A 27,529-nucleotide genomic window follows, 5' to 3' on the forward strand; every position below is an offset into this window, starting at 1 on the left:
GGGGGGGGGGGGGGGGGGGAATACTGTGCAGAATTCACGTCCCCTGCAGATTTTTTTTGCTTCACTGCAGAAAAATGACTTTCTGATAGGGAAGCTGCAAAAGCGGTCGTGCACCCCTTCTGAGCAGCATGGGTGTGCCATTTTGGGTGCCTGGAGCAGCCATAGGAGAGGTACATCACCATAGGGGGCGGTGCGGAGGACACTCCTGTCAGTGGCTCTTATCCTGCGCTGGGCTCAGCTGCTAGTCCCATCTGGGCTGGGCAGGATGGGACTTCCTCTTCCCCTGCAAGGAATGGCCAAGGCAGACCCAGGAGAGGGGTGTGACAGTGTTATTTTCTCTCTGCTTTGCAGGGCTAAACCCAGTTTTTTACAGGTCACCTTCAAGTTGATTTATAAGCCCCCTCACCTTAAACCTCCTTTGGCTGCAGGAAGCTCCGCACACTCCCCCTACTTCCTGCCCCCATCACTCCTCAGTCATGGAGGGAGGGGTGACTGTGTGGGAGGCTGCTCCCCGTCCACCTAACCCCGTGCATCCAGATGCCCCCATGCCCAGACACCACTGCCAAGTCTCATCCCCAGCACCAAAACCCCCCCATCGAGGCCCCGACACCTGAAACCTCACCCTGCTGAGCCTCACCCACTGCATCTGGAATCCCCCTACACCCAGCCCCTCTGCTGAGCCCCATCCCCGCACCTCGGGTCCCCCCACTGAGCCCCACCCCTGCACTGAGACCGCCACCCCTGCACTGAGACCGCCACCCCCAAGTCCCCTGCACTCGAATTCCCACCCCGAACAGCCCCACCCACACGCTTGGACCATGGATATTAGGAAGCCCCCCCCATGGATATTAGGGATATGAGCCCCCCGCACCCAGACCCTTACCTTATGAGTCCCAACCAGTTGCACCTGGACCCTCACCTCAGACCCACTCTCCCAGCACAAGATTCCCCCCCCAAACACACCCCCAGATCACCCTGCTGAGCCCCAACCACCTTCACTGGACCCCAATGCAGTCCCATTGCCCCTGCGCCCAGACCCCCCCACTGAGCCACCTGCACCCAGAAGACCCCACACAGAACCCTCTCACCATGCACCTGTATCTCCCTACACTAAGGCCCACCATACTTGGATCCTGCTATGCTGAGCCTGCCTGCCCACACCTGGTGCACTTGGCATGGAGGGACAGGGCTCCAGGGCATTTCTGGGGCAGACCCAGCCCTTTTGCTATGTCATGGTCCGAAGCAGCCTCACCACCGAGTCTCTGTCCTGGGTGGTGGTGGTAGCAGCGATCTCCCATTACTGTGCAGCCAATGGCCTATGCTCCCCACTGCCATGCTAGAGCCTCTGCATTTATTTATTGACATGTAAAATCTGTAGAATTTTAAAATATTGTGTGTAGAATTTTTACTTTTTTGGCACAGAATTTTTAATTTCTTGGCACAGAATTTCCTTAGGAGTAGAATATGCTGGAATGCTCATCTGCTTTCTCAGGATTTCAGAGGGTGGACGTGATGCCACATGATTTATTTTTGTATGGATTTGTATGGCTTGAAAGATATGTTAAAGGTGACTTGAACCTGTGAAATACACTTTTGAAAATGTTCAGTTTTGAATCCAGACTGTTACCAGCTCATTTACTCAATTTAATCAGCTGCAGAACTCTTCAAATGAAAGGGGGGTGGGGGAGGGAGGGAGGAAGAAGAGGCTTTCCAAACCGTGCCTCCTTGCTTGTCAAGGTGTTTTCCCTGCACCTCTTGGTGATAGGATATAAATCAGCTAAATGTGAGTACTGGAAATTAGCAAGTAAATTTACTATTAAAATATTTAGTTCAACTTTAAAAATAATTAAACATGCTCACCCTGAGTCTGAAGTTTACTGACAGCAGAAGGCCCAATCTTTCAACTTGTTGTTATATATAGGCAGACCCCTGTGCTCGTGAAGGGCACCATCAAAGCCAACAGAGGTCTGTCTGCATACAAGTTGCAAGACTGAAACCTAAAATATTTTTTAAAAAACTCTGGAGTTCACAATTAAGATAAAAATCTCAGGAAATCTAGGCCTAAAAGTTACATTGAATACCTAATTCACCACATCAAAACAACATTCATTTCATGTAATGCTAAACACAATCTAACAAGATGGATTTCACTAGAAAGATATTTATTCTGTAAATAAAAAAAGATCTCCCTTGTTTTTTAAACAAAGTTTTAATTCACAATCTTTTCAAATTAAAGGTGACTTTGTTTCATTCTGTTTTAACAACAGTCAAAATAAGAACAGTCAACTGTCAAAATGGATCTACAAAAATTTAAAATACACTTACTTGATCATTTCAAAAAGCTTTGGATCTGAGACCTTTATATTTCGTGCCATGTTCCACGAAAGATGAATCATGGGCACTATTGACTTGATGCTCTGCAGTTTATTCCACTCGTACCTTTCCACTGCCAATTTATATTGACAGGCTATAAGAAAAAGTTACAGAAACATTCAGATAAGCCAATAAAGGATATAATAAGATCCCTTGGTCATTCTCAAAACCTGAATTTTGTAAAATTGGAGAAAACTACATGCTGTAAGCTACAGTGGTTGCCATTACAATTTTTACAGCTTTGAAAGTAAATTTTTACACAATAGTCTCTTATATTTAGGGATTCACAGCTGTTGATTTGCTGTTTTACTGCAGGTGGAAGTTGCAGCTTCATGAACTGACAAATCTTGCTGCTTTTGTACATGCCAGTCAATTCAAGTGATCTTGGAATGATACTGCTTATAGCACTAAACCAAAATAAAATTTGTCATGTGCATTAGAATTTAAGAAAATCGTTATTTTTTGACGTACCTAATGGTCCTCTTTTGTCCGCTGTGTTTCCTCCCGTTATCTGAGATTATCCTTCTATTTTTCTGCTTATATCAGGTTGAACCCTAATGACTGAACATAATTCTCTTGTAGCTGTATGTTTGAAACATCTAGCCAAATGTTTTTATTGGTTTTAAACTGAAGGACTGTACTTAAAGCTAATATTCCTGGAGCTTTTTAAAAAACTCAAGAATTTTATACTGGTTTATAATTGCCTGTAATTATTAAAAATAGGAGAGCTCATTGGTCTTGAAAAAACTAACTGGATGGATAGTCCCCTGCAACCTCTTGCCTAGATGCATGAATAGGATAAGGAGAGGAGAAATGAACGAACTGGAGTGCAAGGTAGAGTGAGTTCATCTAATCATTTCCTTTCTCTGCTTGTCTTTATACCAAAATGTATAGCTGCGATTGTGGTGAGGCTTAGTCTAAATAAATCGTGAAAGGACTGTGGTGCTTGTCTTTTCAGCCTTTCTTCAGAGGAAAACATTTCAGGTTTTAACATTATACAGTTTGTGCTGAAACAGTTTCAAAAGACTATGCAATTTTTATCTAGTAAAATATGGTCAATTAATACAAAAAGCCCAAGAGAGTTGGGATGCATGTGGTACAATATGAACAAATTATTTATGTCACCATACATATTATTTCACCATACCTGTAAGAGGGCCAACATTCCAAGCAATGTTGTTGCACCAGCCAATAGCCTGAACCCAATGAACAGTGCCAGCATTTATCCACACCAAATCCCCAGGTCTCTGAATAAACCTATAAACTGGGACATTGGCTTCATACAAGTCTTCCAGGTTAGGCCACCAAGAGCCCATTAAGAAATTCATATTATTTCTGAAACAATAGGAAAAATAACAGTCTTCCGCATTTACCAATAGATAAATTAGGGGTCTAAGCCTACTAACAAGATAAAGTTAAGTTAATCAAAATACTTGCATACAGTGATCACTATTACAAATACTTCCAACTAGTGATTGATGACACAAGAAATGGTAAAAAATAAAAAAAAACAATCCCAATGTTTTCTTCTCCAAGTGACTGATCTGAATCCAGTGTAGGGTCATTATGTCCTGAATCTGTATGTAGCAATATGGCTGCATGTGCAAAATGAGCAGATGGCCTCCATTTATTGTCCAGGGTTATGGCTACGCTATTTTTTCTTAACATTTCCCAGTATTGCTATCACTAATACAACTCCATTGGTAGTCACAATCAACATAATATTAGTCTAGTCTAGATTAGACAAGGCATAGTGACTAGTGAACACATCTTCAACATGACCATCACCACTAGCTCTCTTCTTATCAGTCTCAGTAAAAAGGCCAAGGTATTAGTTGCTATGGTGACTCAATTAATTCTCCAACTCACCGATTTAACAGTACAATCTATATGCTAAACACTATATAATAATTGTACTGTTAGTTATGAATTGCTGTCAGATAGCTGAAGAGTTCCAGTTCATAAATTTCTTCTAGTGAATAAATACATATGATCTATTAGTCATCAATAATTCAATTACTAACTTTTTTTTTTTTATTCTCTTCCACATCTTACTTGAAACTGTTCATGAAGGCCGTCTTTAGACTTCTTCTTCATATATTTTAAATGCAAGGGCTGATTTGAGCTAGGGATGTCCCTTCTATCTGTCCTCTTTGATCTCTTGGGCCTGTCAGGCTGCTCTTAAGCCTGACGCCACATTATTTGTGAGATGGTAAGGCCCAGAACTGCGCTGCATTATCTTCAGTGATTCAGGCTCTCTGAAATTCTTTGAACTACTTTGACTTTTCGCCTTCCACCTTTTGATTTCCTCTAGCAGTTTCAGAATGCTCTAACTCTAGTTCCAAGCTGTTTGTCATGTTGGTGACATTTGTTCTTTACAACATTTTTCTGTTGTTCTCACAGCGGCTCAGTTTTGTGCAGTCTTTGAAAAGAATGTATCACTATCATACAATCAAATAATGAACACATAAGAAAACCCAAATATAGTTTAAAAGTTTGCTAATCTACAGAATCAACACAACATGGATTTATTTTCATTGCTGATTGTGAGACTCTATGGCCATTTAAAAAAAAAACAAACCTGCAAAAACACTTGCATGTACACAAAATACACTTGAGTAACTGAACAGATTAATCGTGTACGGGAGTAATAAATATTTCCCTGTCGTCCTTCTAATGTACCTTAACACTGATATGGAACAACCATCCTTTGAGTAAGAGTGCTAGTTAGTATTCATGTACGTAACAAAAAATCCAAGAGAGTGGTGACAATGATTATATGATGGGTTTTGTAAGGTGGAAATTGGATTGAGGTCTTAAAATACATCTGGGGCCACCACACCCATCTGGGAGTAATAACTTTTGAGACCTCCTGATATGGTCTGAATTTGAACCTTGGACTTGCAAGTCTCCATATGCATTACAAACCCCCGATGTAATCTATGCTCCCCCCCGCCACCTTTATTTATTTATTTTTTTAAAAAGTCCTGAAATAAATCTAAGTTAAGTGCTGATTGTCAGGGGCAAACTCTCCTGAGGCAACTGAGAAAATCATAAAGTTGGCTGTTTCTTGCACGTTGCCATTTATTTGATTAAAATCCTGAATAAGATCTAGTTTTTTCCTTTATACTTTAACAGACTTTTCTGATTCATCAGAAGCTATAAAATATTACCTTCACCTCCCCACTGACAGCATGCATGAGGTGTTTCTGCATCCGACAGGAATACATACAGAAGCCCTCAAAACATCTGAGGACAGCATCTGAAACTTACTTTTCACAGAAGTCATTCAGGACACCCCAATAACTTTCAGGAACAACAAACCATTCACAGTCACCTGGACCAATATTTATGTTTACCGAACAGAAGTTGTTATTTTCTTGGTGACCTGAAATTCATGAGAAAAACTGTTATTTTCACAGTGATGATACTTTTGTTTTGACAGCACTGTGAACACGTAAAGTACTATGTAAGCACTAATTACTATTATGGCAAATTATATCACAGCTTAATTATATATATTTGTACATAATGCCTAGCACCACAGCATTTGAGAGTCTACCCTTTTTTTTATAATACACAATTAAAACACTGTTGCTTAGGATATGTAGTAGTGACAAAACCGTTTTGCTTTGACTGATTTGTGGATGACTAAAAGTTATCAGTTTCTCTAATCTCTGATTTGCATAATGCTTTGTGGCTCCCCTCTTGTAGATCTTAAGAGCTCTGCTAGACCTAAGCTTCAAATCAAACACAATTATTACATTTATTTTGAGGGCACCGGGAGGCATGAAGCAAGATTGGGACCCCACTGTTTTAGGTACATAGTAAGAAATAATCCCTGCCCCAAAGAGCTTTCAATCTATATAGACAAAACAGACTAAAGTAGTATTACCTCCATTTTACTGATGGGAAACTGAGGCACAGATACACTAAGGGACTTGCAGAAGGTCACATATGAAGCCAAAGGCAGAGCCAGGAACTGAACTAAGATCTCCTAAATTCTAGTTCAGTGTCTTAATCACAAAACTATCTATCACTGAAGGATCTCTTTTACCTTCAGGTGACAAGAGTTTAAATTAAACAATGTTTAGCTCTTAAAGGTTTAATTATAAACTGCCATTGTAGGAATTTATAAGATCTGCTGGAAAAGCTTACAGAAGCTTGCAAGATGTGCAAACGAAGTATGTCAATCATGTCTAATTTTTCCTTAAAGAAACAGATAATTAAATGCAATAGGTTAGCAATATTGACTATTTAAGGTTGTGAAAATAAAAACACTTAAGTTAGGAAATTTCAGACAATGCTACAAGAGAAAGTAGCTGTCACTTTGCATATGCAGCATGAAGCATTTTCTAATTTCTTGTTAAACTGATACTCTAATATACTCTTTTGTTATATTTACGCACATCATAAACTATATAGGATCTGCAATGTGATCAGGTTAACACCTTCCTGACTTTATTGCTTGATTTTTTCCATGGAAAATGTCTGTACTTACCTGGTGTCCTACTCCCTGGAACCTTCATGTACAACTGGACTGTGTTCATTCCCAGGACTGTATGACCAACATGGCTTAGAAGATTTCCTGCTGACACCACACGTACAAAAGCAGGAAGTTTTGTCAGTTCATGGAGCTGCAACTTCCACCTGCAGTAAAACAACAAATCAACAACTGTGAATCCCTAAAGTTCATGGGGTACTTTGGGAATTATATTAACAGCATTTTATAAAACTGTTAACATACAGGCTACAGGAATAGAAACTGTTACTGCACATTTTCATGTTTCTTGAAGAAAACTTCACACACAATTTAATGTCTCATTCTAGAATTATACCAATTCATATGTCAATTAATGCTAAAGTTAAATTGGAATCCAAGTCTTAATCGTAGAACAGTCCATTCTGGCCTAAGTTTTCAGAAAATTACATTTCAGAGTTGTACACCCATCTTACAGTGATTGTGCATGTAACTGTGGTAACTGCATACATATTAGGTGTGCAATTGAGTGCACATACTTCTGAAAACTTAGGTCTCAGAGACCATAGAACCCTAACTTTAAGTTTGGAAATGTAACAAAAATTCCTGCTATTCTTTAAACTTGAAATTTCAGCACACACGTCACATAGAGGTTTTATGTATTAAACTGCAAACAATTCCCAATTAAAAGAAAAATCCCACTACAAATTCCCACCAGTCAACATCAGTATATGAAAGTGGAATTCCATCCTTATTCTTCCCTCCGGCTCCGATTACTGCAAGAATCTGTTTACTAAGAAATAAAGATGGCTGTGGTGGTGAAAAAGACAGTTACCTTTTCCGTAACTGGTTTTCTTTGAGATGTGTTGCTCATGTCTATTCCACAATAGGTGTGCGTGCTTGCCATGTGCACCGGTGCTGGAAGTTTTTTCCCTAGCGGTATCCGTAGGGGAGCACCCCAGCGACCCCTGCAGTGGCACCTCCATGGTGCGGTATAAGGGGCGCTGCGCACTCCCTTCACCCTCAGTTCCTTCTTGCCAGACAACTCCGACAGAGGGGAAGGAGGCCGGGATGTGGAATAGACATGAGCAACACATCTCGAAGAACACCAGTTATGGAAAAGCTAACTATCTTTTCTTCTTCAAGGGATTGCTCATGTGTATTCCACAACAGGTGATTCCAAGCTATATCTGTTGGAGGTGGGAAGGAGTTCACAAACTCTTGGGACAGAAAACGGCCCTTCCGAACCTGGCGTCCTCCCTGGTCTGAGAGACAATTTCATAACATGAGGTGAACGAGTGAACTGAAGACCACGTGGCAGCCCTACAAATGTCCTGAATGGTGACATGGGCCAAAAAGGCAGCAGACAAGACCTGCGCCCGAGTCGAGTGCGCCCTCACAACTGGCAGCATTCCTGCCAGGTCATAACAGGGACGGATGCACAAGGTGATCCAGTTGGAGATTGGCTGAGTGGAGATCGGCTGACCCTTCATGCGCTCGGCTGAGGCGATGATCAGTTGCAAAGACTTTCTGAGTCACTTAGTCTGCTCCAGGTGGAAAGCCAGAGCCCACTTCACATCCAGCATGTGGAGGCGGCGCTCCTCACTGGATGCATGGGGCTTGGGGCAGAGGACCGACAAAAAATGTCCTGACCCATGTGAGAGGCAGAGACCAACTTTGGACAGAATGACGGGTGTGGGAGGAGCTGGACCTTATCTTTATGAAACACTGTGTACGGGGCCTCGGAGGTCAGGTCCCTGAGTTCCGAGTCCTGCCTTGCTGACATAATCGCAACCAGGAAGGCCACCTTCCACGAGAGGTTTGACCAGGAGCATGTGGCTAGCAGCTCAAACGGGGGCCCTGTTAGACAGGCCAACACCAGGTTTAGGTCCTAGTGTAGGATAGGGGGCCTAACATACAGGAAGAGGCCAGTCACAGCATGGAAGAATACAATGTGGCCCTGCACTGGAGGATGGAAGGCTGATATGGCCGCCAGGTGCACCTTGACTGCCGAGGGCGCCAGGCCCTCGGCTCTAAGATGAAGAAGCTAATCCAGAATAAGTTGGATCGAGGCGGCCAATGGGGAAATGCCCTGCTCGTCTTCCGATCTGGAAAACTAGACCACTTTTCCAAGTAGGCTTGGCGCATGGAGGGCCGCCTGCTTTCTAGGAAGCGCTGAACCCCTTCCAAGCATGTCCTTTCCTCCCTACCTAACCACTGAGCAGCCACGCTGTGAGGTGGAGTGCCACTAAGTTGGGGTGGAAGAGGTGGCCCTGGTCCTCAGAGAGCAGGTGCAGGCAGGATGGCCCCGTACCAATGCTGCCTGGGCCATGCCGGGGCAATCAGAAGGACCCTGTCAGTCTACCTTTTCCAAGAGATTGCTGATCAGCGGAAACAGGGGAAAGGTACAGGGAAACTGGCTTAACCAGGACAGGAGGAAGGCATCGGATATAGCGCCTCCCCTCAGCTCCCCTCATCCCCCGGAGCAGAACCGGCGGCAGCGACCGATCTGCCAAGTCGTGAACAGGTCCACCTAGGGAGTTCCCCACACTTGGAAAAGTCTGTGTGCCACCTCTCAGTGGAGAGACCACTCGTGCTGAGAGAAGTTCCTGCTCAAGTGATCCGCTTGTGCGTTCTGGGCACTTGGCAGATGGAAGCCCTGTAGCCAGATGTCGTGGGCTATACAAAAGTCCCACAGTCTGAGGGCTTCAGGCAGAGGATCGGGCCCCATCTTGCCTGTTGATGTAGAACATTGAGACTGTGAGGACCTTGACCACCCAGCCCTCCAGGTGCAAGCGGAAGGCCACGCACACCAGCCGTATCGCCCTCTACACCTTGACGTTTATGTGGAGGGTCAGTTACTGAGCTGACCACACACCTTGTGTCTGAAAGTTCCCCACACAGCTCCCCCCCATCCCAGGTCTGATGCGACGGACACCAGTTCCAGTGATGGGGCCCTGCCCCTGAATGGGACCCCTTGGACCATGTTTCTCAAGAAGGACCACCACCGTAGAGAGGTGATCACTGGCTCAGATACCATGAGGAATTTGTCCATCCTGTCCCTGGCCTGGGAGAACTCGAAGGCCATCCAGAGATGGAGGGGTCTCATCCTGAGTCTGGCGTGACGGACCACATACATGCACGCTGACATGTGACCCAAGAGGTGGAGGCACGCTCTGGCTGTTGTCACCGGAAACTCTGTGACCGTGTCGATGAGCCCCTTCAGGGTCTCGAATCTATCCGGTGGGAGGAAGGCTCTGGCCAACAAGGCATGGACGACCTCCCCAATAAACTCCATGCGCTGTACCGGAACAAACATGGACCTGGTGTTGTTTACCAACAGGTCTAAAGTAGTGCACTTGGACAGAAGGAGCGTCATGTGATCCCGAACCTGCGACCAGGAGCTGCCCTTGACCAATCTGTCATCCAGATAGGGGAAGATCTGGACCCTCCAGCGCCTGAGGTAAGCCGTCACCACCGACATACATTTCGTGAATACTGTGGGCAGTCGACAAGCCAAATGGGAGGACCGTAAATTGGTAGTGTTCCTGTCCCACAGTGAAACGGCGGAAGCATCTGTGCCCCTCAAATATCTGAACGTGGAAGTACGTGTCCTGCAGATTGAGGGCAGTGTACCAGGCCCTGGGATCCAGGGAGGGGGATGATGCAGGCCAGGAAGACGATGCAGAACTTGAGATTCATTATGTACTGGCTCAGGCCTCGCAGGTCCATGATGGGTGTGAGCCCCCCTTTGGCCTTCGGGATAAGGAAATAGTGGGAGTAGTACCACTTGCCTTTGAACTCCTCCGGTACCACTTCCACCACTCCTAAGATTAAGAGCCACTCCACCTCCTGCTCGAGCCGGGAGATGGTGTTGAGGACCAATCAGTCAAGGTCCGTCATGACCACTATGGGAGGACAGACAACCGAATAGAGAAAGGAAGCTTTATTGGGGGTGGATCCCTGATTAGAACTGGCAGGGTGCCCCCGGGTGTCCCATCAAAACCGCCTTTTCCCTGCTTGCTTGCCCTTGGAGGACCCAGGCTGTGGGGGCAGGATGAGATTGCCTCTGTGGGCGCCTCTTATAATCCCGTGACTTCTTATAAGCGGTCTCGTATTTTGACTGGGTGGCCTGAGCAGGAGTCTGCTGTGGCTTGAACTAAGGTTTAGCCAGAGCCTGAACACAGAGACCCAGAGTCTGGAGAGTCGTGCAGGAGTCTTTCAGGCCATGCAGCCTTGTATCCGTCTGTTCCACAAACAGAGCTTTGCCGTCAAATGGGAGGTCCTAAAGGGATGTCTGCGCCTCGCTGGATAGCCCAGAGAGCAGGAGCCATGACACCCTTCTCATAGACACCGCGGAGGCCATGGACCGCGTGGCCTTGTCCGCTGCACCAGAAGGTGCCTGCCTCCACCTGGCAGCTGCTGTGCTCTCCTCCACCAGTGCTTTTAACTCTTTTCTGTCCTGTTCCTGGGGGAAGTCCTCAAATTTGGGCAGGGAGACCCATAGACTGAACTCATACTGGCCAGGAGAGGCTGGTGGTTCGCCACCCGTAACTGGAAGCTCAAGGCTGAATAATTTTTTCTTCCAAATGAGTCCAGCCTCCTTGAATCTTTATTTTTTGGGGTAAGAGCTGCTTGGCCCTGCCATTCCCTGTGGTTGACCAACTCGACCCCCAGGGAGTTAGGAGCAGGGTAGGTGTATAAGTATTCATGCCCCTTGGTGGGTACAAAATACTTGCGTTCTGCTCTCTTAGAAATGGGGGCCAAGGAAGCTGGGGTTTGCCATAGGGCATTTGGAATTTTCACCACTCCTTCATGGAGAGGCGAGGTCACCCTGCCCGGTGCTGAGGAGAACAATACATTAAACAGGGAGTCCAAGGGCTTCTCCTTCTCCTCTGCTTGGAGGTGGAGACGATGTCACCCTTTTTAAAGTTCTCGGTGGGCCCTGAAGTCCTCCTATGGGACAGAGGGAGGAGGGGCCGTAATTGCCTCTTCCGGGAAGGGTGAGGAGGCCAGTGCAGTACTTCGGGTGTCCACTGGCACCAGAGGGTCCACCACTTGGTCAGTCTCCAGGCACAGTGCCGAGGACGTACGTCCCACTGACTCCTGCTTCGGAGATCTGGAGAGGGAGGCCGAAGGTCCTTCTGAGGTTCTGGCTACCGAGCAAGCCCCCACCGGAGGCTGCATCAGGGGCCACGGTGCCCACCGGTACCATTGGGCCGGCTGTTCGGCCTGGCTGGTCTGGCCCATTGATGGACGACTACGAAAGGAGGCCAGGCTGACATACAACCTGCCGCTGTCTCTGGACCAGGAGAAGCAGTAGCTGGGAGTGATGCCAACCACGGGACTGCGATCCCGACGTGGAGGACCAGTACTGAGAGTCTCGGTCAGATGGAACCGAACCAGACAGCCAGTGGGCGTCAAGGGCGATCCATGTGGACTTTGCCCTGAACGGTTGTGGGGCAGCGAATTGCATCGGGAACGTTCCCTCGCCCAAGACTGGTACCAAGTTGGGGTGACTGCAGCGATCCCAGCAGCGGCTTGCCTCTGGTGTGCGGGGCTGACATCGGTGGTGCTCCTGGTACTGGCATGGACATAATGTCCTGGGCCACCTACAGGGCCTCCGGTGTGGAGGGCATCCAGACATCCGGAAAGGCCTGCTCTGAATGGGCCAGGCTACTTTGCTTGATTTGAGTTCGAAGCCTAGAGGCCGGTGGGGATTGAGGACTCCTTGAGATGGGTCTAGCCTCTGTTCCAGGTTTACTCCAGTGCCGCGGCGAAGAAGGCCTCTTCCTAGCCTTCTTGGCGTGCCCCATGGATGGAGAGTGGTGCCGACTAGTTCATGGTGCTGAAGGGTCACCGCGCACTGACATCTTGGTGCCCGGTGCCGACTTGGAGCAGCATGCCAGAGCCGGGGTCAGGGCCGACTCCATTAGAATAGCCCAGAGCTTAACATCCCTTTCTCTCTTGGTCCAAGGCTTAAATGACCTGCAAATCTTGCAGCGATCGCTAAGATGGGTTTCCCTCATACAGCATAGGCACTCTGCGTGCAGATCACGCAGTGGCATAGATCGCCTATAAGTGTTGCACGACTTAAAACCTGGGGCACAGGGCATACCCCGGCCCGTCCGCTCTAGCTACACTAAACAACTATCGGTACCATACACTGAGCGAACAAGCAGTTTTGGGGACGAGCCACAGAGAAGCTGGACCAGAGCAGTTCCGAAGTACCTTCACTAGTGGCAAGAAGGAACCTAGGGTGGGGGGAGCGCGCAGCGCTCCTTAAACTGCGCCATGGAGGTCCCCTGGAAAGGCAAAACTTCCGGCACTGGTGCACGTGGTGAGCATGCACATCTACTGTGGAATACACATGAGCAATCACTTGAAGAAGAGAAGGAAGGCTATGGATCAGGATGAATTTCCTGGAGACAAGCAATTCCAGTGGGAATAGGAGGGAGGAATGAAGAAAAGGTGGCGTATAGGTGATGGGAACAGGAATGCAAAAGCAGAGCCCAAGTGGTGAACATTAAGCTTATGAGAAAAAATGGGAGGATACGATGATGGGCATGAAGGGTGGATACATCACACACAAACCCATGTTTAAAAAATATTAAGGTTGCAAAATCAAGTACTCAGAAGTTAGGAGATGTCAAATGAGACAGCGTCCTGTGGAAATAACAGTATGTGATCATGAAATACAGCTTTTGCATATATACATAAGGGGATTATGTTTCCTCTTATGACTGCATGACCCTGCAATCTAAATAATGTTCTTTAAGTATGTTTTGTGCATGTAGATTTCTAGGTTTTTAAAAAAGCAAAACACAAAAAATCCATCATATGGCATTGTACTGATACTCATGGTGGTTCATCAGTAGGGTTGGAACTTTTAGATCCACTATACAGACCTCTGCCACTTGGGCTAATGGAGTAACTGATGGGCAACAGTACATTGTTATCCTCTGTTGGGGGATGAGATACTTTCCCAATGGGTTTCACAGATATTTGCTGGCAGCAGAGGAATGGTGAGATTCAGGGATTTCGGGTTCTGTTTCAGGCTCTGGAGAGGAGTATGCTTTGGTGCACACAGAATCTTTTGTCCATTTCCCCAAAGTCTGACTACTCCTAATCTGTTCCCTTCATTCTGCACTGTTTCAGTCCTGCCTCATCTATACCCCTGGTTCCTTGTCCCAGTGCCAGGGCAGGTCTACACTATGGGGCTAAGTCGATATAAATTACACAACTCCAGCTACATGAATAATTATTTCGGTGTCTATATCATGCTGGGTTGATGGGAGAAACTCTCCTGTTGACTTACCTTATGCATCTCGTTCCAGTGAAGTACTGGAGAGCGATCTGTGGTCGATTTAGTGGATCTCCACTAGACCTGCTCAAATCGACCCCCAGTGGATCGATCACCACACATCGATTCCCCAGTAAGTGGAGACAAGCCCCCAATCTCCAATTCTCAAGACTTCTCATTTCAGACCCAGTGCCCTTTCCCAGCGAATACTAGTCTCTCTCTCTCTAGGCTCACTAGCTTAGTACCAATCAGCATTATACTAAAAAACAACGGAAGCAAACTACATTCTTTTCTTTTGAAATGTGTGCATAATCTCTTAAAATACAAGTCTCCCATCAGAACTCTTTGCTAAGAAAGGAGAATTAGGAGATAAGATGAAGTCTTTTGGAAGTGCATTTTAAAGTCTTAACGCATACTGTGTGAAATACTTGGGAACAAACAAGATGAGAGAACAAGAGACTGGAATTTACTTTTATACACAGAATGACACGGACTAGGAGATATGTAAAGGGATGTTTTGTATAGGAAGGGTGTGTTCTGGTGCTATATCTTCTGGTTTTCCTCTCAATTACGCTACTGTTTTTGGGAGTTGTAACTAAGGGAAGTATATTGAGAAGCCTTGAGGCCTTATGATAAAATCCTAACTTTGCTTCAAACTCTCGCTAGGAAAAACACACAGCTCAGCCTTTAAAAACACTTTCAGTCTCACACCATGAATTTGTTTGTTTATTATAGAACTTCTGCAACTGGCATCTACCTGCCTCAAAACACCAAGAATTTAACTGTATAAGCATTTGGCTTCAATTAATTTAGGAGCTGGGAATTCTAACACTTTGCAAAGATATGTGTTTCCTATATGGCAGTATGGTGTTGCTGCTGTATAATCAGAAAAATGCACATTTCTTTTAAACTGCCGAAGCAACTGTTATGTAGTCAATGGTAAGATAAGCAACTCTACAATGAACTGGGAGCCAAATCCAAATACATATCAGAAAATGATATGGATAAAGTATGCATAGTTTTATTAAATAAAAAAAAATTAAAATGAGCTACAGGAACCTAGACATGAGGAAATAAAATAGGAAACTCTCTAGATAAATAATAAAGATGGGCATGTTGGCTCAACTTTGTTTATAAACTATTGTGATAGACCCAGGCCAGCTGGGAACAGCCAAGTAGTAGAAGGGAGATATACTGGCCACTAGATAAGCAGTTTTCTGTTCCCTGAGTGACTAGAGCAGGGGCTGCTCCAGGCTAATGAGAACACCTGACTCCAATTAACCTGCTAATAGTCAGGTGAGGCTGTTAAGCACCTGACTCTAATTAGGTCCATCTGATGCTAGAAAAGGGCTCACTCCACTCAGGCCAGGGGGAGCCAGAGGAGAGGAAGTGTGTGTGAGGAGCTGGGAGCAAGAGGCGCAAGGAGCTGAGAGTGAGGCCAGGTCTACACGACGCGCGAAAATCGATTTTAGATACGCAATTTCAGCTACGAGAATAGCATAGCTGAAATCAATTATCTAAAATCGATCTACTCACCCGTCTTCACCGCGCGGGATCGAATGAATGTGGCGCGGCTCGCCATTGCGATTCCGAACTCCGTTGGTTTTGTGGAGTTCCGGAATCGATGTAGCGCGCTCCGGGATCATAATCGCGTCTAGATGACGCGATATATTGATCCACCGAGCAATTGATTTGTAACGCACCGATATGGCGCGTCGTATAGACGTGGCCTGAGAGGTGTGCTGCTGGAGGACTAGAGTACAAGTGTTATCAGATACCAGGAGAAATCCTGTGGGAGGATAAAGGAGTTTTGGGGAGGGCCATGGAAGTAGCCCAGGGGTGTGCCGTATGCGCTGTTACAGGAGGCACTATAGACAGCTACAATCTACAGGGCCCTGGGCTGGAACCCGGAGTAGAGGGCGGGCCTGGGTTCCCTCCAAACCTCCCAACTCCTGATCAGACACAGGAGGAATTGACCCGGACTGTGGGTTCCACCAGAGTGGAAGATCTCTGAGGTGAGCAAATCTGCCAATAAGCGCAGGACCCACCAAGGTAGAGGAGGAACTTTGTCACACTGTAAAAACTGACAAATTGCAGGGAGACTCACTTTTTGTCATCCGACAGATCAATGTTGGTCCCAAACTTGATTGTTTTGAAAGGTCCTCTTCTTCTCCTACCAGAGCTGTAAAAATTATGAAAACGTGAAGTATATCCTTTGGAACAGAAACTATAGAAGTACACTATTTATACCTAACTCACTTATCAGAAGATGTGGATTCATTATCTGAGTGGTCCTTGTGGTGACTCTTTTTCTCATTTTCCTCCTGCAAAACAAAAACGTGACATTTCCTATCACTTTATCATACAGGATTAATAGATTTAATCTCAAACCAAATAAAATATGAAAACTTTTGCATCTATAATTTTTATATGGACAATTTTTAGAGCCGGTCCAGAGGCTGCTTTGAAGATTAGAGGGTAATTGGGGATAAGAATGAGATAGGAATAGTGTTTTTGTTGACTTCCATAAAAGAGGAAAAGGAACATTGTGTTATGATGATTTTAACATGTACATGTATATTTTACATTTCTTTGCTACTAGTAACTTGTTAAGAGACAGATAAAATCTGATTTGAAAATACTGCAGTCATCTATGCAATTTTTTTCATGCAAAAGTTAATGACAGTAGAGGCTTTCCGGCTGACCTCTTGTAACATGCCAGTTCGTGTGCATTATCAAACATTCGCTGCTCTGGAAGCCTATATGCATTCTTTTCCTTCTATGTCTTAAAGTTTTGATACAGCTACACTCTGACAAACTTAAGAGTTGAGAACGTTAACATATTAGCTCTATATTTTAAAATTTATTGAAAGCAAATTATGCATACACTTTTACATTCACTCCCCTTCTTTCCTACTGACAGAAATAATAGTTTGGTCCACGACCCCATCTCAAATACTTTGCATATTTCTAGATTCTTCCTCTGAGAATAACCGGGGCTCCAGCCACACACCTCCCCAACCCCACTCTCTGCATGAAGTTCTGCCACAATCCTCTGACCCCTTTCTAGCTTACCTTATGGCCCTGAGAACCAGTGGGGCTTAAGGCTTCTGGCAGCCCCCACCTTCCAACAGCGTTGGAATGATCTGGAAGAATACAATCCTCGCTCACTTCCCCAAACAGCAGCCGGAAATCTTCAGTGGATATCCCATTTCCCCAATCACCATTGCAGATCTAGAAAAATCCCATTTGTGTCCCTGATCAGCCCAATCCAGGTGCCATCAAAATCCCCCAATGTACCCTCTCCAGAATGTCCTTGATTCCTTCTCCTGCTTCTCTCACAGCCCATGATTAGTCCTCTCCACTTTCTTGCAACTACAAATCCAGAACTGGATCTCCCACCACATATTACTGCTTCTAATTCATCAGTGCTAGAACTAGGGATGCTACCATACCCCCGGCTTGAAGTGGTTTCCATCATATACAGCGTTTACAGTTTTGTTCAATAGCTCTCAGCACTCCCACTATACAAACTGTTCCAACACCCCTGTTCTAATCTGCTCACAAAGTTCTTGTTTCTCCTGTCTGCAGTGCAAGTTTTAACTTAAAAGTTCTCCTGTCCTTCTCACCTCACCCAGCCCACCACCACTTCCCTTGTGATTAAAGTGAAAATACCAGTGCTCGGCCCTCTGCTACTGCTGCTTCCCAATCTCTTCTAAGATAGAGCTGGTCAGAAATACCTTGCACTCTTTGATCTATTTAGCTTAGTATTTTCATGTATCTAGGATCACATATATGTGGAGCGTTCAGGAGTTCCCAAGTTAATTCCAGGGATGTACTCGCCACTAGAATTTGGGGCCACAAAAACTAAAAATTTTTTTTTTTTAAATATTAGATAAGGTTAGCAAAAAAATTTATTTAAAAAAACATGAACATTTCATTTTAGGTATTAAAACAATGTTTTTACAAAAAGAAAATATTAATTTTAGAACCTGAAGCATTCCCAAATATAGGGGCAATTACATAACAGTAAACACAGAATGCCATTACACAATATCAGAGATAGAAAGCATTAACAGACATATTTCTGAAACTGTAACATTATTTCTACTGTATCAAATACTTGAGTTGAAGGAAAACAGTGCGTGTGGGCTTCTAAAAAGCAGCACATAAACATCACCATACTCTGAATAAAGAAATTTTATTTCAAAGTACTTTTCAGTTAGAAATTGAGAAAAACAGTATGTAAAAATATTTTTTGTAAGTTTTTTTTTTTTAAAGTTTTAAATGCATTTTTAAAGTTCTCAACAACTTTTAAATCTGAGTTTACATACTACTGTATATCACAGGGGTTCTCACAGTGGGGGTCGGGACCCCCCAGGGGATTGTGAGGTTATTACATACGGGGTCGCGAGCTGTCAGCCTCCACCCTAAACTCTGCTTTGCATTCAGCATTTATAATGGTGTTAAATATATTAAAAAGTGTTTTTAATTTATAAAGGGGGTCGCACTCAGAGACTTGCTATGTGAAAGGGGTCACCAGTACAAAAGTTTGAGAACTACTGATATATCAGTTTAAGTTAACAGTTTTAAATGTATGTGAAAGTGATAACAGTCTTACACTAAAGAAACTGAAAGTGTTTGTGCGGAACACCTTATAGTCTATTTGCCCATCCATTCATAGGGATCTTATGTGCTTAGCTGTGCATTTAACATTAATGGGAATCCCTTTCTTCTCAATACCAACTGATGGAAAGGACTCCTTAAAAAAAAAAAAATCATATGATCATGTTTTAAGTTGTTACTGAGGACAAGCTGTTTGCAGAAATACTGTGTTCTTTATCAAACAGTTAAAATGTACTTACCCTTAATGATTCCTGGAATGAGGAGGCCTGGTACTGTGCATATTTAGCTATTGTAGTATGAGATCTACTGCTTTCGCAACGCCAGATTTTCTTTGTTCCAGTGGGGTCCCAGTTTTCATCCGCTGGTTGAAGTAATTGTGTCCTCACCTCTACTATGTGTTCATTATTTGCTTCCACTAATGTTTTAGTAGAGAAGAGTCCTAGATCTAAAGAACATTATTATGGTTCATAAATAATAGGTTCAGTATAATGAAATAGTTTTATTATACATTGGAAAGGTAGATATTAATATATTTAAAGAAACTAAAGGTATATGAAGCACAACATTTGATATTTTACCTGAAAAGGATATATGTAATTTCTCAGTTATGATAAATACAATCCAGTTTATTTAGGTTTGACATTAAATATTCATGTAGTAAAAAGCCTTCCCCACATATGATTGTAAAAGCCTAGAAGAGGCTACGCTGCCTAAATAGTAGCAGATATGACTAAATCTACTATTTCTGAAAACATATATTTCAGACAAATCCTGGCCTCTACAAAAAATATTCTATTAAATAATAAGGATACCTAGCAAGTACAAAAATTTTAATACATAGCTCTCAAAATGCTTTAGCAAATGCAGGTGAATTAGCAGCCTCCATTTTACAGAAGGAAAACTAAGGCACAAAACTACATGGGCCAAGAGCTTCAAAGACAGAAGCCTCATGTTAGGTTTTGAAATAGATGGTTCGGCACCTGTTTGACTCATGTCAATGGGAGCTTCAGGATGCTAAGTTCTTTTAAAGTGCCACAGAAATGCTGCTTAGTTTGCAGACTACATATTACCCTAACTCCTTGTTATACAAACATGAATATATTAAGGAAATAAAACTGACTTTTGTGAACACTTCAGAAATTTCCCCACACTTTCCAAAGGAATGTATGTATGTAGGAAAGGAAAGTCTACACTGTGCTTTGTTTTTTGTATAAAATGAACTTACCTAATTTAAGAGCTCCAGCAAGGCCACGGATTACAGTAACAGGATTGTTTGGATTTGTACAAAATTGATGTAAAGGTGGAAAGAAAGCATCACGTTTATTTTCCAACTGCAAATTACAAAAGAGTATTAGGTCTTAGAGGAAGTAGTCTTTTCATTAGTAAAATAACAAATATTAAAACAGGAGGAGGTCAGGAATGCTATCCATTTTCATGCACTCCAGTGAATTAGCAGTTATATCACACAATATTTTCTCATTAAATACTGGTTTTACTCCTTTTGAAATTAAATTACTTATTATAATTTACTCTCTTGTAGAAATTCTATCGAGACTGCTTTGGTGCAAGGCTTTTCTAAGCTAAATTTTGCTGCAGTTTACTTCTGTATTTGACAATAGATACAGAAATCTAGTAACATGTATTCTCTACAGCGTATCTTCAGTATTTTTACCTCAGCACAGCTCCTTCCTTAATTTCTTGCTCCTCCCCAAAGAACATACCTAATTTCTATAATATGCATTTTAACAACAAAGATTCATAGAATTATTTTTGTCCTCTACTGTACAATCTCCAAGTCTATCAAATTCTTTTTTAGAAGAAGGTAATACTGTCTTGTTAGACTATTTTCAAACGTTATAAAATAATCCCTTAGATAATGTTAAAAGGAAACTGCCTACCTAGAACAGAAATGTCATCTACTTTATCTCTACCATTAAGTAGAACAATTGATTTTAGTCAGTTTTTAAAAAAATGCTTAATTACTACATTGTTAGTTGCATCTAATTTTGCTCTTGTTGCCAATCTTTCAACATTTTGCCTCTAGGGGTCAGTATAGGTCATGTCTCCAGAGCAAACACCAATTTCACTGTGTGGATAGAAACTATGGAGATGCTGTAATAAGAGAATAAGTTACTTCTCCATGACCAATTTAGCTTTACACAGGATTTGGTACATGTCTCGATTCTGAAGTCAGAATATACTGCCATACCAGAAAGTAGGCATGAGTAAGGTAATCTCTCATGAAAGCTTTGCACACGTCAGGTTCTTCCTTATATTAACTTTTTGGTACAATATTGTTATTGCAAATTTAACTGATTTTCTTTGCTGTCTTTTGATATTGACAGGAGAGTTCCATTTAGTTATCTTCTCATATAAGCATTTGAGTAATCCCATGCAAATGGGTTTATAAAATATTTTAAGATGTATTTAAATTATTACTGAGAGTTTTGTCTCATGAACGGTCTGACTTTTTAAATCACTACTTGAAGTACTAAAAATTTAAAAAGCATTTCTAATGTGTTTTCATTTCAATTTAGCAATCACACTGGAATTCTCAGTTTGAATCACTTAGAATATTTTTCTTTTTAAATAGATCACAATATTCTCTTTGGGTTCAAAATTCTGCCTTTTCACATGTTGCACCCCTGTAGTTAAATTTAGCTCTCAATAAGGTATCTTGTTTCAATACTTATCTAAATTAAAAAGCTAGCTATATAGTTACAAAAAGCCCTAACTGATTTATTCCTGCCAGTCAGCTGATACTTACATAAATACTAGGTGTAGGTGGATTCAACTTGTCCTTTGGCAAGGGAGGGTATGGTGGAGGCGGTGGTCGTGGAGGTGGACATTTATCCAATAAAATGCTACTGTTAGATAAGCCATTTTTACCCAGATTCCTAAAAAGGAAAAAGAGCTGTCTGTGTGAACATTTGATTAAAAAAATTACAAGTATATTTACTGAATGTGTGCTAGTTACACATTGTGCACAACAGAAAATATTAATGATGTACAAGGGTAAACCACAATTACAGGCTAAGTGGAACCTCCAGGATATATCTTAATCAAGGATTCTCATTATTTAGTAAGATGAAACTATTTTAAATTATTCTCACTATTCCCCTTCCCCCAAATTTAGAAAAACACCACCATTAGTTAAAAAAATAACTAATCTCAAAATAAAGAAAATAATCTAAATTATAATTTACATAGCAAATAGTTTTTAACTTGAAGTACAGTAGAACCATATTAATTGGCACTGACTACCAGGTGATCCATTCATAGCAGTGAGGAACTAAAAACACTTTTCAGTTCAAGTCTATCTGGTAATAGAGGACATAGCGTTATTAAATTGGTAATACACAAAATCTCTCACAGAATTTCACATAAAAGGCTGTTACAGTCACAAACTGCAAATTTGCACATCACCGAGTAAGAACACATACGATTAAAAAACTACCATGCTGTAATGGACTTTATTCATTTATTTTGACAAGTTTAATTTTATACTTGTACTTCACAGTATACTAGCACACACATATTGTAGAATAATTTGTTAAAGTCACCCTGCAGCACTCAACTTCTAAATCTTTCTTGTGAAGCACAGTAAGACTAAATTATTGTGCTTGAAGATTAGTGAAGTGAGAATTAACAAAGATATACTGCATTTTTTTTTTTGTCTAGGACTGGGACTATACAGTTACTTTTAAATACAAAATTAATAATCCTTTTCGCCCAAACAAAGATGACATTTTATATGCATATAAACATATGGGGCTTATGTATCACAATATCATTTTAAATTCTTAGTCTTATCTAACCTGCAAGAATAAATGTACAAAACATTATTTATTTTAAAAGAAAAGTGATGCCAAGAGGACTTACTTGGGGTACTGAAATATTCTCAATATCTAATTGACATGGCCCTCTTTCAGATTAGAAATAGTCACAAAATCTTTCCCAACAAATGATCAGTACAAATAACCCTCTGTCACACACTATCATTCAACACAAGAGTACAGATAAGAATTCGGAGAAAGGGCATAATCAAAATTCATCATGTTGTATTCTAACTCTGATGTATGAAAAGTTACACATGTAGCTCTGCATCAGAGTTAAGGATACGTGATCAAATGTTAGTGAATACCAATCATTGTACTGCATTTATTTTACTTGCTAAACTAATTTGATACTAGTTCAGTTTCTGATGTAGTAAATTCAGAAATTAATTGGAATGACTGCAGAACAGTGGAATCAAATCCAAACAAAACAATCCGTGCTGATGCAATGCAGTGTTTGAAATTTTATAGTCCTAAGGAGAAGAAACTCAAAATTATTACTCCCATGGCTACTATAATTTTGCTTCCCATATCACATATAGTTCTGCAGTTGGTATTATTGCATATTATTATTTGTAAAGTGATATATCACCTAGGAGCGCAGTCAGGAACCAGTACCCCACTGCGCTAACTGCCATAAAAACACAGAACAAAAAGACAGTCCCTGCCTCAAACAGGTCCCAATTTTAATGCCTTAATGTATCATGTTCACTTTGCCTATTATAGTTGCTGCGCAAGGCCCTGACTCAGCACAGCACTTACACATGTGCTTAAATCTGTTAGAAAAGCATGTGCTTAAATGCATTGCTCAATCAGGGCTTAAAATATCAAACAATGTTGCAGTTGTACTTCATGGTTGCACAATGAAATATACCCACCAAGTTACACTTATTGCTGGGTGGTAGTTGAACTGGACTGGACATCTGTCACTCGAGAGGTGAGTAGGGTTATGCAACCAGAAGGTGGGTTGGACTATTGTTAGTGGGATGTCCACACACTCAAAAGATTTACAATCTTTTAATCACAAATTGACTGGTGCCTGCTTTAGGATTGCAATCCGAAGCATACAATGTGCCCTTCAGAGCTGATGACATGCTAAACTGGACACTTTCTTAATACCAAACACATGTATCTATTTCAGGGGTTCTCAAACATCATTGCACTGAGACACCCTTCTGACAACAAAAAATATTACATGACACTAGGAGTGCGGCCAAACCTGAAACTTGAGCCCTGCTGCCCTGGCCGGCAGCCAAAGCCAAAACCCAAGGGCTTCAGCCTTGGGTAGGGGAAATGTAGACTGAGCCTTGCCACTCAAGGCTGAACCCACTCTTGGGCTTCGGCCCTGGACCTCAGCAAGTCTAATGTCAGTCCTGGCAACCTCATTAAAACAGGGTCCTGACTCACTTTGGGGTCCCAACCCCCAGTTTGAGAACCGCTGATCTACTTGCAAGCAAGACAGATCTTGAATGGTCAAGATTAAAATTAAGCAGTCTTAAAAAACCCACAACTGTACATTCTATTTCACCATGCAATGCCCCGATACACTCATATGTATAAGTGAAGAGACATTAAAAGTTCAGTATAAATGAAGGAACATTTTGTTATTTCTAATCACCTGTCTTCAAACACTTGAAATAAACTTGCTCTTTGTTGTATGTTAAGTCAATGGCAAGTTTTGAATAAATTATTTTAATTATACGAACACTTCATAGCATGTGATTTTCCTCCCCCCAATTATGAAAATATCTTCTTCACATTTGGATATTAAAAAAAATAGATGAATAGATTTTCTTCAAACCTTACAAAATAGAAAATCACTCATTTGTTAAAGGCAGAGAAGAACCATTAGAAATTTCTATGGGAACAAGGAAATCAGGGAATGGACAAACTGTTCATCATGTTTAGTATTCTGTGCCTAGCAGTGGTCCATGCCATATGTTTCCGAGGAAAGTGCAGTAAATCTCAGACAACTATTCAACAACCTGTTCCTAAGGGAATTTTCTTCTCCATAGATATTTCCTGAGACATTATATCCCCTAATCAAAAAACCATATAATTGTGGATGTTGCCATTATGCAAATACATTTCTAATCCTTTTTAAAATCCTATTAAGCTCTTGACCTCAATAACATAAGGCTGAGAGATTCACAGGTTATTTATACATTGTGTAAAAGTAGCATTTCATTTTTTAAATCAGTTTTAAATGTGTCTTTCAATCTCACTAGGTATCACCTTGTTCTTATGTTATCTGAGTTATTTATTATTTCACATATCTTTATCATGTTGCCACTTATTCCCCTGTCTAAATTTAACAGGTCTCTTTCCAATCTCTCCTCAGATGAAACTTTTCATACCTCTATTTTTTTATTTTTGCTCATCTCTGGACTCCTAGCTTTGCTATACTTCTTCGAAAGCCAAATTGAACCTTTCGCCCAGGTCAGGGCATATTATCACTATGCAATGATATTGTAATATTTTCTATCCCATTCTTTACACCTCTGTAGTGGTGTACCTTATGTCTTGCCATCCCTCAGTTTCCCTGCTGGTTGATAGTCTACCTTCTCAGTGATTGTGTAGTTCAGTTCACAAGCCAAACCAAAAACTTTCCCCCTTCCAGGTTACAGAAAGTGCACATGAAAGAAAAGTCCAAACACAAAACCTTCACCTAGTCTCTGTTGCTATGCCACAGCTGTCCCCCTTAGAGTCTGCCTGAACTTTTCCCCTGGGTGTAAGATTACCAATTTAGTCTTTCACTCCTTGACTGCAGGGATCCTTTATTCTTTAGTTGGCAGAGTCCACCCTCTCTTATAGAATACATCACCTGCAGATGGCATTACTGAGGCAGAGGAACTCATGCCCTCTATCTACCACAGGCTCCAACTGATGAAGTAACTGTCCACTCCAGCCTCAACTCCTCTGTTTCGCTCCTCCTCCTAAAGCTATTTCCTATATTTGCTTGTCTGCCAACATTCTCTCTGGCCCCTTTCTGGTCTTCTCCGGTACATCCTTCTGTGATGCGGTGGGTTTCCCACACCAAACCTGAGAGAGTTGAATTAGGCCAGACAGGCCCAATCAGCCAATTAAGCAACAAATGGGGGTGATTTGGGCTGTGTAGAGAGTGTTAGTTAGAAGGAAGCTCATCCGTGAGGGAACAGGCAGGGCTTCTACAAAGCCAGGAGGATGGCAACACTGTGAGCTAAATTGCCAGAAGAAGGCACCATGCAGCAGTGAGTAGAGCATACCCTGACACATTCCCTAACAATCTCGTTATTAATGGAAGTCCCACCAAAGGCAGCTGCACTCTCTAAGATCTGCCCTCTCTTTCTTACCATAGAAAGACCCTCAACATGACTGCCACTTGCCTCATCCTTGGTCTCTTTCCACACTCAGCAAAAGAGAATTTTAAATAAATAAATAAATAAATAATAATCCCAGTCTCTTCCTTAGCATGCATTACTGTCAAGCTTACCAGATTTTCCTTGTCATGGCCAAAATAGAGACTAGGTCTCTAGCTTCCCATAAAGGGACAGAAATAACTAACATCTTCCTTTTTTTGTTTGGGTTTTGGTTTTTCTGACCTCTCTGCGCTAGGAGTGGATGTTTTCTTTCATAATTAAGTCCGAAGCTGACAGTGAAGAGTTACAAAAGGTCTCCCAAAACTGGATGACTGGGCAACAAAATGGCTGATGAAATTCAGTGTTGATAAGTGCAACTATATGTACAAACTAATGGGGTCTAAATTAGCTGTTACCACTCAAAAAAGATCTTGGAGTCATCATGGATAGTTCTCTGAAAACGTCGCTTAATGAGCAGCAGCAGTCAAAACAGTGAATGGAACGTGAGAAACAATTAAGAAAGGGGCCGATAACACAGAAAATATAATGCCACTATATAAATTCATGGTACGCCAACATCTTGAATACTGCGTGCAGTTCTGGTCACCTCACCATATATTCAAATTGGAAAAGGTATAGAGAAGGGTAAAAAACAGGATTGGGGTATGAAACAGCTTCCATATGAGGACAGACTAAAAAGATAGATTGCTCTACTTAGACAAGAGATGACTAAGGGGAATTATGATAGCAGTCTATAAAATTATGAATGGTATGAAGAAAGTGAATAGGGGCATGTTATTTATCTCTTCACATAACACAAGAACCACTGGTCACCCTGTGAAATTAACAGGCAGCAGGTTTAACAAACAAAAGGAAGTACTTCTTCATACAACACACAGTCAACCTGGAGAACTCATTGCCAACAGCTGTTGTGAAGCCCAAAGCATAACTGGGTTAAAAAAAGAATTAGATAAGATCATAGAGGATAGGTCCATCAAAATGTCTATTAGCCAAGATGGCCAGAGCGGCGACCCCATGCTCCAGGTGTCTCTAAACTTATGCCTGCCAGAAACAGGGACTGAACAATGGGATGGATCATTCGATAGTTTCCCTGTTCTGTTCATAACCTCTAAAGCATCTGCCACTGGCCACTACTGAAAGACAAGATACTGGGCTAGATGGACCATTGATCTGAGCCAGTATGTGTATTCTTATGTTCAGCCTTCTGCAGTGACCCTGAGTATGTCTGCTAAAAGGTGAGATTTAATTTTGAACTCAAATGTGTATGAGTTCAGATTAATCCTTCCAATGTACATTACCTTAATTTGTCTACACTGAATTTCAACTATCATTAAGTTGTCCAATCATTCTGCTTTGTTAGGTCCCTCTGTAATTCTTCAAAGATTTCTTTTTTTGACTATTCTGAATAACTCATCTGCAAATATTGCCAATCTGCATTCACCTCCTTTTAAAAATCATTATTAAATATATTTAACACACGTCAGTCTTCCTATTTATTGTATGTGTGTGTGCGCGCACATATACTTCTGTATATTAAGACCTATAAGATTTT

General features: G+C 42.2%; 1 protein-coding gene across 7 annotated transcripts in view; it reads right to left on the reverse strand.

Moving 5' to 3' along the window:
- Positions 1 to 27,529, reverse strand: part of KDM6A (lysine demethylase 6A) — a 287,206-nt gene that overhangs the window by 13,116 nt on the left and 246,561 nt on the right. For 4 of the 7 annotated variants that reach the window (XM_075059508.1, XM_075074102.1, XM_075059523.1 and 1 more), the window contains 10 exons: positions 21,550 to 21,679; positions 20,008 to 20,113; positions 19,022 to 19,227; positions 17,232 to 17,390; positions 16,416 to 16,480; positions 16,264 to 16,338; positions 6,875 to 7,023; positions 5,647 to 5,761; positions 3,521 to 3,708; positions 2,326 to 2,467 (listed from right to left, as the gene is read on the reverse strand). In XM_075059508.1, the coding sequence (XP_074915609.1) occupies positions 2,326 to 2,467; positions 3,521 to 3,708; positions 5,647 to 5,761; positions 6,875 to 7,023; positions 16,264 to 16,338; positions 16,416 to 16,480; positions 17,232 to 17,390; positions 19,022 to 19,227; positions 20,008 to 20,113; positions 21,550 to 21,679 (1,335 nt within the window). The remainder of the gene's footprint in view (positions 1 to 2,325; positions 2,468 to 3,520; positions 3,709 to 5,646; positions 5,762 to 6,874; positions 7,024 to 16,263; positions 16,339 to 16,415; positions 16,481 to 17,231; positions 17,391 to 19,021; positions 19,228 to 20,007; positions 20,114 to 21,549; positions 21,680 to 27,529) is intronic. The other 3 variants (XM_075059516.1, XM_075059521.1, XM_075059513.1) reach the window with 1 other exon arrangement.

Source organism: Chelonoidis abingdonii, chromosome 1, assembly GCF_003597395.2.
Source record: "Chelonoidis abingdonii isolate Lonesome George chromosome 1, CheloAbing_2.0, whole genome shotgun sequence".
Classification (NCBI taxonomy): domain Eukaryota; kingdom Metazoa; phylum Chordata; order Testudines; family Testudinidae; genus Chelonoidis; species Chelonoidis abingdonii.